This window comes from Falco rusticolus, unplaced genomic scaffold, assembly GCF_015220075.1.
Source record: "Falco rusticolus isolate bFalRus1 unplaced genomic scaffold, bFalRus1.pri scaffold_99_arrow_ctg1, whole genome shotgun sequence".
NCBI classification, from domain to species: Eukaryota; Metazoa; Chordata; class Aves; order Falconiformes; family Falconidae; genus Falco; species Falco rusticolus.
This window is the reverse complement of record NW_023618252.1, coordinates 1-14,045: the sequence shown is the minus strand read 5'-3', so window position 1 is coordinate 14,045 and position 14,045 is coordinate 1. Positions and strand designations below refer to the sequence as shown.

Below are 14,045 nucleotides of genomic sequence, written 5' to 3'. Positions count from 1 at the left end.
GCAGGGGAAATTAAGGCCCCAGAGTGTGTCCACTGAGATTATATTTCTGGGTGTATGAAAGAGAAGGTGAGCGGATTGACCATGGGGACATTGTGCGTGGACATCCTCTCTGCTTTCTGCGAGGAAAGGACAGGATTGGTGGACTTAGAGCAGTGGTGGTCTTCAACTGGGATTCAGCAAAGCTTAAGAAATCGTGACCCACAACATTCTAGTGCCCACATTAGGATATTGTGTCCTGCATGGGTACAGAAGTGGATGGGTATAAAAACAGCTGGATGGTCGGTCTCTGAAATAAGTGTTGAGTGCATCGTTCTCTGCCTGGAGGCACCCAGCTAGCAGCGTCCTGCTGGGGTCTGTCCTGCCACCTGCCCTGTTGTACCTGGTTTGGATGACCTGGAGGAGATGAGAGGGGTATTTTTCATAGCATTTGTAGATGACGCCACATTCAAGACAGCAGACACTGCGCTGAAGGAATGGTTGCCAATGTAAAGGACAGACATGCTGCAGGGGTGTTTGAAAAGATACTTAAATGTGTCCAATAATAAAAAAAGATTCCAAAGTCTTTTCCCTAGAGTGGACTAAGCCCCTGCACTGAGTGAGGCTGGGGGCTGTGTCGCTGGGTAGTAGCTCTGTGGGAAAGGCTTTGGGGGTCCTGGGGTGTCATAAGGCAAAGCATGAGCTGTCAGGAAAAGCAGCCAACAGAATCCTGTGCTACGCAGAGACAGTCCAAGTGATTATTGCTTGTCTACTCATCACGTTATACAATAGATCCAGCATAAAAGAGACATTGGTAAACTGGACTCAGATCTCTGGAGGCCCACCACAATGGTCAGAGGTGGAGCACTTGCCACATCAGAAGTTAAGACAGCTGGGCTTGTCCAGGCAGGAGAAAGGAAGATCTTGGGGGAACATGCATCAGCATGGCTCTGGTCCCAGGAAGACACAGTCAGGCTCATGCCCATGCTGCAAGGAAAAAGGACATGAGAGAATGGGCTGAAAGCAGACATGGTCAGAGGACATCAACTGAGAAACTCTTCCAACGTGACAATAGCCAAATGCTGGAATTGGTTTCCCAGAGATTGTGTGCTGCCTCTTTCCCAGAAAGGGACCAATATGCATTTAGGTAAAGCCTTGACAAATGGGGTCTGGCCCTGCTCTGTGCAGGACGTTGGTCAAGAATCCTGCAAAGGTCCCTGCCAGCCTGAAGGATGCTGTCCCTTCTTCCCAAAACTGTTCTCCAATTAGGGAAAGCACTCGCCTGCTCCCTGAGCACTGAAGAAACTCACAGCAGGTGTGGGGCTGCTTCACAGGTGCCCACAAGGTGTCACCTTCCCTCAGCCCATCCTTTCCCTGATACAAGCTCTTCTCTGGTACTCTCCTCACATCATGCAACAAGAACAGCCCAGCCTGTCAATCCCCATTGACCATGCTTTTCTTGTTGTATATCCTCTTCCGTATTTTCAAGATGCTTGCTGTGGGAATTGTCCACCTTGGGTAGCAACTCCATAAAGCACACCATTCTCTCTCATTCACCATAGTTTACTACCATTCCTCATCATCACCACTGTAATCTGTGACCACCACCTCCACAGACCCACGTACTTCTTCCTCCTCAAGCTGCCTCTCCTTTACCTGGGCTCCATCTCCACCACTCTCCCCAAATCCATGGCCAGCTCCCTGTGGGACACCAGGGACATCTCCTATGCAGGATGTGCTGCACAGGTCTTTTTGATTGTCTTTTTCATTTCAGCAGAGTATTCTCTGCTCACCACCATGGCCTATGACCGCTACGTGGCCATCTGCCAGCCCCTGCACTCTGGGACCCTGCTGGGCAGCAAAGCTTGTGTCCACATGGCAGCAGCTGCCTGGGGCACTGCGTTTCTCAATGCTGCGCTGCAGACGGCCAATACACTGTCACTGCCACTCTGCCAAGGCAATGCCCTGGGACAGTTCTCCTGTGAAATCCCCCAGACCCTCAAGCTCTCCTGCTCACGGGCCTACTACGGGGAAGTTGGGCTTCTTGTGGTTAGTGCCTTCATAGCATTTGGCTGTTTTGTTTTCATTGTTCTGTCCTACGTGCAGATCTTCAGGGCTGTGCTGAGGATCCCCTCTGAGCAGGGACGGCACAAAGCCTTTTGCACGTGCCTCCCTCACCTGGCTGTGGTCTCCCTCTTTGTCAATACAGGCATTTTTGCACACCTGAAGCCCCCCTCCATCTCCTCCCCATCCCAGGACCTGGTGGTGTCAGTGCTGTACTCAGTGGTGCCTCCAGCAGTGAACCCCCTCATCTACAGCATGAGGAACCAGGAGCTCAAGGGTGCAGTGTGCAAACTATATAGCTGGATTTTCCTCTGAAGCAATAAACTTCTGCTAGCAATTATAAAATAATTTGTTACGGACCCAGACTGTCTCTTCTATGTTTTGATTGTGGTGTTTATTTTTGCTTATGATAATATTGCCATTGCATTTGTAATTCACTCTCACCTTTGCTTTTCTGCCCCAGTGGCTGTGTAAATGAAGAGCCCTGCTCTCTGCCTGTTTGAACAAAATAAAGGGCCCTTCAGTCACTATTTTCCCCTGAGATCCTTCCTCCAAGGCCTATTTGGAGCTGCAGGGGCAGTTCCTGTGTGCAGAGCTGGAGGGGAAAAGAGTCCTGGCATGGCCGCACTGCCAGGGGGTGGAAGCCCTTGGCTCTGCAATACTGTCCTCTTCCCACTTCCACGCTCCTTCTGAACCCTTGCGTTGCTGTCAGGCCTGAGTGCGCTGGCAGCCTGGTCACAGCCGTGCTGCGTGGCAGTGCTGTGACCGCAGGCAGGGACAGGCAGTGGCACCTCTGTGACACAGCTGGCCTCCATGAAATGCTCTGTATTGACAGAAACCGCCTGAATGCAGCCCTGGGATGTGCTCCCTTGAACCGAGGTGCCTGTCTCCACTGCTCATGACGAGGGCCATCTCCGAGAGGTGCCGAGCAGGGCGCTACACCCCCGGGCTGAGGTGCTGCCAGCCTCTGGCAGGGGCAGCAGGAGGCCAGGCACTCACTGTGCCCGCTGCAGTGCTCTGCCTCCGCACGTGCCAGGGAAGGGCTCGTGCCTCTGAGCACCCCTGTGTGCGTGAGGCTGGGGTTCAAACACGCCAGCAGTGTATGAGGCCAGCTGAGGTGGGGACACCTCCCAGGGCACGGCCATTTCTGTGTGTGACCGCAGGAAGAAAGCGCGCTGTCCCAGGGAGATTCATCTCAGCCGCCTTGGGCAGGCTCATTTAAAGTGCTCCTGTCTGCTTATCTCACCCTTTCTGGATGGTGCCCTGAAATTTTTCTGAGCAATCAGAGAGGTTCTGGGGTCCTGGCAAAAGGCAGACATCCAACCTTTGTTCCAGAAAGGCAAGAAAAAGTACTGGGAGAATTACAGGCTGGTCCACCTCACCTAAGTGTCTGGGAAAATGATGGGCAAAATGTTCCTGCAGCCACTTCCAGGTACTTGTAGGACAAGAAAGGCATTGCTGAACCTGTAAGTGTAGGGGAAGGAAGTGGATGTTTTGTACCTGCACATCAGCAAGGGTTCTTTACATGGTCTCCTGCAGTCTCTTTATAGCCAGATTATGACATCTCGAGTAAAGAAACGTTGGATATTGTGGGTGAGAATATTGCCTGGGGGCTCAAGCCCATATGCCACCAGAGGTCAAGGCTTTCTGGTGGCCAGTGACTAGTGACATCCCATAGTGCAAGTACCTGGGCCAGCAGTGCTGAATACCTTTTTTACCTCCTCGTATAAGTTGGAAGAATGTTTTTTCAACCCATTGGTGGACGATGCCAAACTGGGCAGAACCCTTGAGAGACCTCCTCTGGTTCACCCTGCCTTGAGCAGGATAGCTGGACAAGGCGATTTACAGAGGTCTCTTCAAACCCCAGTGATTCTAGGATTCATTGACTCTTTCCCTTGGAGAGCTCCTTCAAGTCAGAAGGAAAAACTGAGAGCGGGAAGTACAGCTGTGCACCGATGTACCAATAGAAATTCCGCAGCTGCTCTGAGGAACACTTCTCCACTCAAAGCACTGGTAGGAAATCTACGAGCTATGTTGGGTGGGAGAAGCTTCCTTTTCTCTGCTGAGGCACTGGGCCACAGGGAGGCTGGTGGCTGAGCACGGTGTCCTGTGGTCCCTTGTGTCTCAGGAACTCACCATCCAGTGGGAAGGCAATGGCTGTGGAGGGAGCAGGGAGGTCATTCCTGCCTCCGGAGGGGACAGGCCAGGAGCAGGAATGTGGCTGGGAAAGGGACTGTGAGGTCACCTCTGTCTGAAAGAGCAGAGAGGTGAGCCCCTGCCTCATGGCTGGGACACGTGCTGTTAAGCTCCATCTGCCAGTGTCTCGGGCAGGCCAGCAGAAGGCCCCTGGGTGGCACATGGGCTGTGAGATCCCCTCTGCCTAAGGACCTGGGCTCCCTCCAGGAAGGGGCTTATTTCTTGCTTGTCACATCTCTGCTGCCTGAGTACATCTTGGCACAGCAGCAGGCGCACAGGTTGGTCGTGTCTAGGCGAGAAGCTGAAAGGCTAGCAGCCTTGGAAGAGCGTGGTGAGGCCATGGCGTGGTCAGGTGAAAGGGCACAAGGAGGGTGCTGGGTTGGGATGCCTGCCTGAAGGGTGGTTTCCCAGGTGGTGGAGCTTTCCTTGGAGGTAGGAAAGAGCAGGGGAGAGAAGCACGGCCACACAGTGCATCTCGGACAGCGGAGAGTGGAGATCAGGAGGAGGAAATGTCACTCAAGGGCTAATGCTGTGGTAAGAGAAGTCCTCCACAAGGAGTAGAAGATCTGTGCATGTCTTTGTGTTTCAAGGAACAGAGTGTGAGGCTGGACAGACACCAGTGCATGTGTGGAAACGCCAGGGTGAGAGCAAGGCGGGGAAGCCAGGCGGGTGTCTGCAGCCTGCAGGGAAAAAGCAGCAGCTGTGGGACAGCGTAGGACACCCTGTGATGGACATGGAAAAGGGCACTGGCAAGGCTGGGAGTCACCAAGAGAAGCAAAGTCTTTGTCCTTGTGGTTACAGCCATTGTCTCTGCCACCGAGGCCTATGAAGAGGTAAATTGTCCTTAGGCCCTGGGGCCTCATGGCCTCCTTGCAACCACTTGCAGGACACTCTTCCCCCCTTGAGCGATACTGCCCGGTGAAAGTTCCCAGCATTGGCCACAGCCTGCCACCCTGATTCCTGGCACCTGCACTCTGCTGCTCTCCTGACTCACCCCCTCCCCCGGGAGATGAGACTCCACCATTTCTTTGCTACGAGAGCCAAGGTGGACACGGATGATGCAGGGTTTCAGATTCAGCTGAGCATCACAGTTGTTGGATCATCTGTCAGCTGTGCTAGAATGCCGATGCAAAGAACCTGCAGACACCTAAAGGAGCATTGTCACTGTGCTGTCCTGTGACTGTCGGGGGGGGAAGGGGGGGATGGCCTGACCACTGGCTTGTAGGATCCCACCAAGACTCTCTCTTCCTGCCCTCCCTCCTTCTTCACTTACTTTGGTGTCTGTAGGGTTGTTTCTCTCACACATTTCTCACTCCTCTCCCTTACAGATGCTGCACACTGTGTTTTATCCTCTCTTCCACAGGTTGTCAGAGAGGTGCCACTGGTATTGCTTATTGGCTCAGCTTTGGGCGGTGACTGGTCCATTTCAGAGCCAAATGAAAGTGTCTTTTATGGACATGGAGTCAGCTGTTGATCCCTTGTCAACTCTGCCAGCCCTACAAACTCCCTGAGTACTCCTAAACCCTTGCCATTTAAACCCACTGGATCTTTAAAGTCCCCAATAAGATGTGAGGTTTTTCATCCTAAGGCTTCCTCACGCTGGTTAAATAAGAATTTTTTCCTCTTCCTCTCCTTGATTTAGGGTCTTTGTGTCAGAGAAGAGATGCATCGGACCTCAGCTGTAGCACCAGGGCCAAGATCAGATGTGTAACAATAAATGGGGGTAACAAGTGCCCAGGGTCCCATGAAAGCAAAAGTTTGCTGCAGAGCACGCTGGGGTTGTTGGCAGGTGGCATTGTAAAGGTGAAATGAGATGTCCCGCAGGAAGGCAAACCATGCTGTCCTTGGGACCAGAGAGATGCAGGGCTGGACTGTGCAGTGGTGGCAGGAGAGGGCATTGCTGCAAGTGATATCTCTGCAGCCCCAGAGGACCTGTGGTTCAGGTGAAGCTGATGTCCAGGTAGGACCAAGTGCTTTTGAAAGTGTCCTTGTCTACGGACAACCCATGATCCAAGATCAATGTGAAAACAATTGGTCTGCTCCTCATCTGCATCACCACGGGGATGACTATCTACAGTGCTGGCTAAGTGGGGAGGTCCTAGGAGACTGAAGGTTAGTCAGAGTGGTGCCCACCTACAAGAAGGGTAGGAAGGAGGATGCGAATAACTACAGGTGGATCAACCTGGTCTTAGTGCCAGGGAAGGCTGTGAGCAAATCATCCTGAGCACCATCAATCAGCAGGTGGAGGAAAACCAGGAGATCAGGACTAGCCAGCATGGGTTTATGAAAGGCAGGTCTTACATGATGAATCTGATCTCCTTCTGTGACAAGGTGATCTGCCTAGTGGGTGAGGGAAAGGCTGTGCATGCTGCCTACCTGGACCTTAGGAAAGACTTTTGACTTCATCTCCCACAGCATTCTTGTGCAGAAACTGCCTGCTTATGGCTTGGCTGCGTGCTCTCTATGCTGGGTTAAAGCTGGCTGGACAGCCAAGCCCCAGGAGTGGTAGTAAATGGAGTGACATCCAGGTGACGGCCCATAAGGAGTGGTGTTCCCCAGGGCTCAGTGTTGGGGTCAGTCCTGCTCCAGAACTTTATCAATGATCCGGCCAGGGGGATTGCGTGCACCCTCAGTGAGTTTGCATACAACAACAAGTTGGGTGGGAGGGCTGATGTTCTTGAGGGCAGGAAGGTTCTGCAGAGGGATCTGCACGGGTTGGACAATTTCAATGAGTCAAGTTGTATGAAGTTCAACCAGGAGAAGTGCCAGTTCTGCACTCGGGTCACAACAAGCCCACACAATGCTACAGGCGTGGGGCAGAGTGGCTGGAAGGCTGCCTGGTGGGAAAGTACCCAGAGGGTGCAGGTTGACAGATGGTTGAGCATGAGCCAGCAGTGTGCCCAGGTGGCCAATTTCATCCTGGCTGGTATCAGAACAAAGGCGTACCAGAAACAGTGTGGCCAGCAGGACCAAGGCAGTGTTCGGCCCCTTGTAAATGGCTGAAGCCAAACCTAAGACACTGTGTTGTCATTTTGGGCCCCTCACTTCAAGAGAAACGTTGAGGGGCAGGGGAAGGCTCCTTGCAGCTCTCACTCACCGCTGGTGGACACCTTGCACTGGCAGACCCCGTAGGGAAGGGTGCTTGCCCACTACCCCATGATGCTTCTCCACAGCCAGGACAGACCCCCAGTACAGCCCCACCAGCGTTCCCCAGGAAGGGGCATGTGAACGCCACACAGCTTTGCTACCCTGACAGCAAGACCAAGATTGACCTCTGGCCCAGACCAGAGAGTGGAGAGGACAAAAACAACCCAAAAGTACCCCAAGGTCCCCTCCCAACTCCACCCTCAAGGAAGGCTGGCCAGCACACAGATGTTGGCATTGCAGGGTTGGTGGTGCTGGCCCCGTGTCTTCCCCTTTCACGTGAAATTCAACTCCCAAAACAAAACACAGCTGAAGTGGGAAACTACGGTGGGAATGGGAAATCTGCACTGAGCACAGGAAAGCATCAGCAGGGTGGGAAACCATTGAGATGGGAAGTTGTTCCAGAATTAAAAGTCAAACCATCACAACGCTGGCTGAAGCAGGTGCTGGTAGAATGATCGCCATGGGGACAGAACACTGTTTGCCCCAACAAATGCCAACTGGCCAGCCGCCACGGCACATATTGCAGCAAACTCCTCGTGGTGCTCCTGCCCTCCGGGTAACCCCCAACCAGCTCTGCCGGCCAGAATCTCACCCCATCACCCCCCTTTGCTTCCCCTAAGAGAGAGGTTCCCCCTCCAGCTGCCGATGGTGTCAGAGGTGCTCGGCATGAGCTTCAACACTCCGACCATGCCACCACCAGTCACTGCTGGCATGCTGCCCTCTGCCAAAACCACAACAAAACCCCAAGGTGAGGTCTGGGAGTGGCAGAGCCCGTAGATGGGTGGCCGTGCCAAGGAAAGCTTGCATTGCCCTGGAGGTGGCTTGGATTTGTTGTCATTTTTGAGAAGTGGGGACCACCCCAGCAAGCCCAGAGAAGCCCCTGGACCTGCCCGAGCTGTGGCCAGATGCCTTCAATGAGGCCTCTCCTGAGCTGGCAGAGGACAACCTGCAGTTTCAGGATGAGCATTTGTCCACCATGGACAGCAGTGACCCGCTCACGTGGCTTGACAGCATCCTGGAGCTCCCTAAAGTTCTCAACAGCTGCTGTTTGACAACCCTTCTCAACAAGCTCCCAGAGCTCTCAGAAAACGTGGCAAATGGTGGCTGCTCCATAGAGCAGACAGTGACTGCAGGGCTAGGGGACAGCAAAGACACAGACAGTGGTGTCCCTGATGTCCATGTCTTGACCACCACCCTCACCTGACCTCTTGGAGTACATGATGGAGGGCGAATGTCCAAAAGAAAAAATTGGCGGCCGTGACGCAGGAGGACACCAATTCCTCCTGGTGGAAGGTGGCAACATCCCCCTGTCGCATGCTGGTCTGAGACCGGAGCATTGTTCTGTTTGTCTTCTCGGGAACAGAATTAAGACTCAAAAGAGAGTCAAGAGCCAAGGAACTTTATTTGCCCAACAATCAGTCTGCGAATGCAAAGGGAGAGAGAGCGAGAGAGAAAGACAGAAAGAAAGGAAAGAAAGAAGGAAAAATAAAGAAAAGAGTTCAGAGCAACAGCTACCACCCGGAGCTGCAGCATCCCAACAGTCCGATTCGTTTCCAAGTCCAGTGGCAGAACGTTCCGTCCAATGTTAGGTGGTTCCATTTTTTATAGAGTTGTTACAAGCTGTTCTGCTACACCACACCTTCCACCCGGCAATGGTGTACGTGCCCAACATTCCTCAGGGGCCTCCAGGTACCTTTATCCCCCTGACCCCTGGTCTGGGCACAAGCACAGGGGTTTGGTTAAGTTTTGCAGGATCAGCCTCCCCTGTTGCTCCATGGCGTCAGTCAGCTTCCTCCTTAAACCTCTGCAGTGGCAGTGGTGTGATCTTCCTGCCTTAAACCTCTTCTGTAGCAGTGATATCTTCCTGCCTTAACGACATACAGATCGTTCACTGTGGTGATGGCATGAGCTTCCTACCATAGCAATGTTGAGAAAACACATCTGCTATGGCGATGGTGGGTCTCACCGGTGCAGTTTCTCACACCCCCTTGCTGGACCCCAAGGGGAAGCAGGGTGGGCTGGCAGCGCTCCTCCCCACCTGCCTGCCAGGGAGTCCCATGGAGCTCTCTCAGGTGGGTACGATGGACACTTCAGAGGAGAGCTAAGTGTCCAGAAAACCAGAAGGGTCCAAAAGACCAGAAGACCAGAGGGTCCCCAGAATGGTCCCCCAGAGAGTCTCCTGCAGATCCTGCTGCAGAGTCCCCTGGCCAGACCCACGGCTGCCGCTCAGCATCATCTGCCCCACATGGCGCAATTGGTGGAGGACGCACTGCAGAGGCAGCCCCGGGTCATTTTGACCCACTTGCAGTCACCACTGGGTGTCCTCTCCAGACGGGTGGTGCCCAGATCGAGCAAGGCTGCTGGCAAAAAAGCCAAGCACCCTGCACTGGCTGGTACCCCCAGGATGCTAAAGACCTCCCTACGAGACAGCATGACACCCAGGAAGTGCAAGAAGATGGTGGTCTGCTAGGTGGCAAAAAGCTCCAAAACCCTCTGGGGAGGGGAACCTGGACAGGGACGGCACAACTGCGGGCTGTAGTGGGCAGCAGGTGGGCGGCAGCAAGCAGAGGGCATCCAACAGCGACTCCGTGCTCACCAAGTGAGCCAGAACCCTGAGGGACTCCAGGAGACAAAGTGCCCCACACCGCCCTGACCGCTGTTGATATATTGATAGAGAAGGTGTGGAGCACAGATCCCTGTGACGTGTGACCTGCACCCGCCCACTACAGCCCCAGCCCTCTCCCATATCTCTCCTTCTTAATTCATTAAAGGCTTGATGTTCCGTGCACAGTGCCTCTGCTTGCGGTCATTCACGCAGTGGGAGACAGGGATTAATGCAGCCCCTGCCGCATGCAGAGAACCGACCTTCCACACTCCCCTCTGTCTAGGTGACACCTCCACCGACATGACTCACTCTCTAAAGCAGTTTCAAATGAAGGGACTTCCCATCAAGGGAGGCAGCCTTGGCAGGGGTGAGAAACAAAGACCAGGTCGTGAAAAGAACACCGTTAGCTAAGTTACGCAGGAAGAAGCCTTCCAATGAGGAAAGTTCTGGCAGCAAGAGAACACAAGCTGGTAAGGTCTTGGGATCCACTGACACCAACAGAAAATGAGTTAAAAATAGGACAAAGATAATTGCGGCAGTGGGAGATGGCGACCTCCAACTCAAATAGTTCCACCCGAAAGAGGCCAAGACCCTGCTTGGAGAACATGCGTAGTTTGGCAAAACACGTCAGTAGTGCTATTGAGGATGCATACGTATTTGCATTAGAAGTGAAAAACCAGTAACCAAACCTGTGTATGACACATGACTATGCAATGTATGGCACTCTGAGAAAGGCCCCGAAACCCTTCTCAGTATTCCAATTGGATCAAAAAAATTTCTGTGCGCTTTTTAATTGATGGAGCTGTCCAAATGTCAGTAGTCACTGCTGACCCGGCCAAGGCATTACATACACAACCTGGCTGCCGCAAAGTAAGGTATACCGGAATAGAGGGAGTAAGTAAGGAAAGCTAAGTGGCCAAAATTAATTTATGGCTACCCCGGCCAGGAAAAACAAATGGCAGATGCAGAAGTGCTCGCTGGAGAAGCTGAGAGTTACATTTTGGGATCTGGCCTGCCATATGGTCGGTGCAGGAAAACGCCTGGCCGGTCTGTATGGTCTTTTGCTTCTCTGGTGACAGCAGATGAGGAAGACGATGGGGAGCCCCACATAACTACTGGGTGGATGTGGGAGAAAAATGGAACAGGGAAATTAATTTGTCTGTTACAACCATCCACACCTCTTCCTCGCTCTCCAGTTACCAGTTAAAACAATGTCCCTTGCCAGCAGCAGCAAACTCCGCTATGGATGGGGTGGTGGCACATTTAGAAAAGAGAGGTATCAGCACTAGAGCCCACTCTCCGTACAGTTTTCTGCTTTGACCAGTCAGAAAGCCTTACGGGCAATGGCACCTAACTCTCGATAGCCGCAAGCTAAATGCTAACTCCCTTTTAGTGTGGCAGTGCCCAACAAGACCCAGGCTGGTGACACAAATACAGGGAGCCTCCCTGATTTGGAAGGCTCCTTTTGATATGGGAGATATGTTCCTCTAGATTCCGCTCCACATCCAAGATAAAGCCCAGTGTGCCTTTACCTGGAAAGGGACTCAGTACGTTCTCAATAGGCCTCTGTAAGGATATAAACACTGCCCTGCTATTGCTCACAGTACTCTGGCTGTAGTCTTAGCACAGATCTATTCCACCTGGCATCACAGTGTATCGGTACATTGATGGAATCCTCAGCGGGTGAGAAGGGACAGAAAGCATTAGAGAGACAATGAAAACCATTTGGGAAACACTGATCAAGTTGGACTCAAAGTCCCAGAATCAAAGTGCCAAGGGCCAGCACAAGAAGGTAGATTCCAAGGAGTCTGGTGGGTTAGAGGAGCTGCCTCTGTTGCACCAGAGACACTGGAACAGAAAGCATCTGGGCACAATCCATCTAGTATGCTGGAACTACAAGTTTGCATTCTGGTGTAACCGTATTCTTGCCTCTTCTGTCATTGCTCAGCCCTGGTATAATTTGTTAAAAAAGGGAAAATCATGGCAGTGGACATCTGATCAGCTCTGTGGTACCGTCATGTTCCCATTCCTATTCAAATACAGGAACTTATTAGTAAGCATGGGCTAATTCCTGGCACACCACGATTCGCACAGTAGCCCACAAATCCCTCAACTAGATTTGTTCTGCCTGTATTGATGACAGTTACATGGCTCTACATTATGAGGGAAAGCAGATTACACAGCTTGCTCGTTTGATGTGCAGGGCTGTGTTTCAAAGGCCTATGACAAGCCCAGAAGAGCACAGCATAGTACGGCTTACGAATCAAGTAAATATCACATCACAACCATACTGCATGTGGCTTCACGAGAAACTGGGGTTTATGCAGGTGCATGGGAAGCGGGTCTGTTGCTCAAAACACAGCAAATACTGTTTAAAAGTATTCATATACTGAAACAATAAGATGACATACTTTTTCATTTGTCTCTAAATCCCCATGTAGATGTAATTCCTGAAATCGTACAGCTTGAGGCACTTTTCATGTAAAGCCAAGAAAGCTCAACTCACAAGGCAAAGAACCTTATTAACAGAACGGATCATCTGTGACTACAAGACACCTTCCCTCTCATTGAAACAGAACAGCATAGTTAAAAGCAGGTTTTAAATTCCACGTGGAGATATTGAGAGCTTGAAAACTACAGGACATACTCTTTTCAGCAAAAAATATTCCATTCCTTTCCACTTCTCTGTCAGCCTTACCCTAGTGTTTCTTATTTTTCATGCTGCAGCACAGAAAGCCAGTCCCCACAGCTGCACAAAGGCTTCCACTGCCAGTGCGCAAAGCATTGAGGAGTCTGGGCTCCGTCTTGGCTGTACAGGAACGACCCACCTCAAATGCACTACACAGCCTGCACCTGGGGGTATCACAGAGTGATACTTAATCACTGCTTTTCCTCCCAGTAATAACAACCCCAACCCAACCCACCAACCCAACCCAACACCAACCCAACACACCAAACCAAACCAAACCACACAAACACCAAACCAAACCACCAAACCACACCAAACCCACACCAAACCACAACCAAACCACACCACAGCACCAAACCCACCAAACCACACCAAACCACACACCACCCACCACACCCCAAACACCCACACACACCAAACCACACCAAACCACCACCAAACCCCACACAAAACCACACCAAACCACACCAAACCAAACCACCAAACCCACCACCAAACCACACCCCCACACCAAACCACACCACAAACCCCCAAACCAACCAAACCAAACCAAACCAAACCAACAACCCACACCAAAGCACCAAAGCACACCAAACCAAAGCACACCAAACCACACCAACCAAACCAAACCAAACCAACCAAAAAAAAACCAAACCAAAACAAACCAAAAACAAAAAAGGGGAAAAAAAAAAAGAAACCCTCCTTGCTTCCACAGGTCTTCTGACCAGGCGAGAGGTTTATGGAAGTGACGACTGATTTCACCCCAACATACAAGCCACCTTCTGAACAATTTTCAGAGCTGTCCAAAAAATCCCCAGATCTTACACATCAATCAGTCCAAAGAAAGTACAGAGGTCTCTGCACTACTAGGACACAGGCAGGAACACTTGGATTTACTAGACACCTTTGTAAAAGCAAAAGGCGTTACACAACCGTACCAGATCCTTGACCAAAGACTTTTCAAACCACCTGTTTGTTGACACAGTCCCTGCACTTCAACTCTTCCACCCATGACAATATTCTCTCAGGGATCAGACTTGCCTGCTCTGATCAGAGAATCAGTCAGCACAGTTCACTTTGAACCAAGCTAAAAACAAGGCCAACCTCTACATTCACACTTGGGATACACGGCTCCTAGCGCAGGGCTCACACTGCGGTCCCACCTGAGGTACTGTCCCGATCCGATATTGGAAGTCGATATCGGGGACGGTTCTTAAACAATCCCAAGAATTAGATTAAGGCACAAACGAGGCCGGATGCCATACAAGCTTACAAGTTTTATTCTCTACAACCAACTGATACTTGTGATAGGACAGAGAGGAAGAGAAAGAGAAAGTCAGAATCCCTAAGCAAGAGAACGGGAGAGGC

The 14,045-nt window shown here is 51.7% G+C and overlaps 1 protein-coding gene across 1 annotated transcript; it reads left to right on the top strand.

The window, feature by feature from the left end:
• The first annotated feature begins 1,426 nt into the window (after nucleotides 1-1,426).
• On the top strand, nucleotides 1,427-2,355 carry LOC119142241 (olfactory receptor 14C36-like). Its single transcript, XM_037374971.1, has 2 exons — nucleotides 1,427-1,494; nucleotides 1,539-2,355. The coding sequence occupies exons 1-2, from the start codon at nucleotides 1,427-1,429 to the stop codon at nucleotides 2,353-2,355; spliced, it is 885 nt and encodes a 294-aa protein (XP_037230868.1).
• Nucleotides 2,356-14,045: the final 11,690 nt, after the last annotated feature.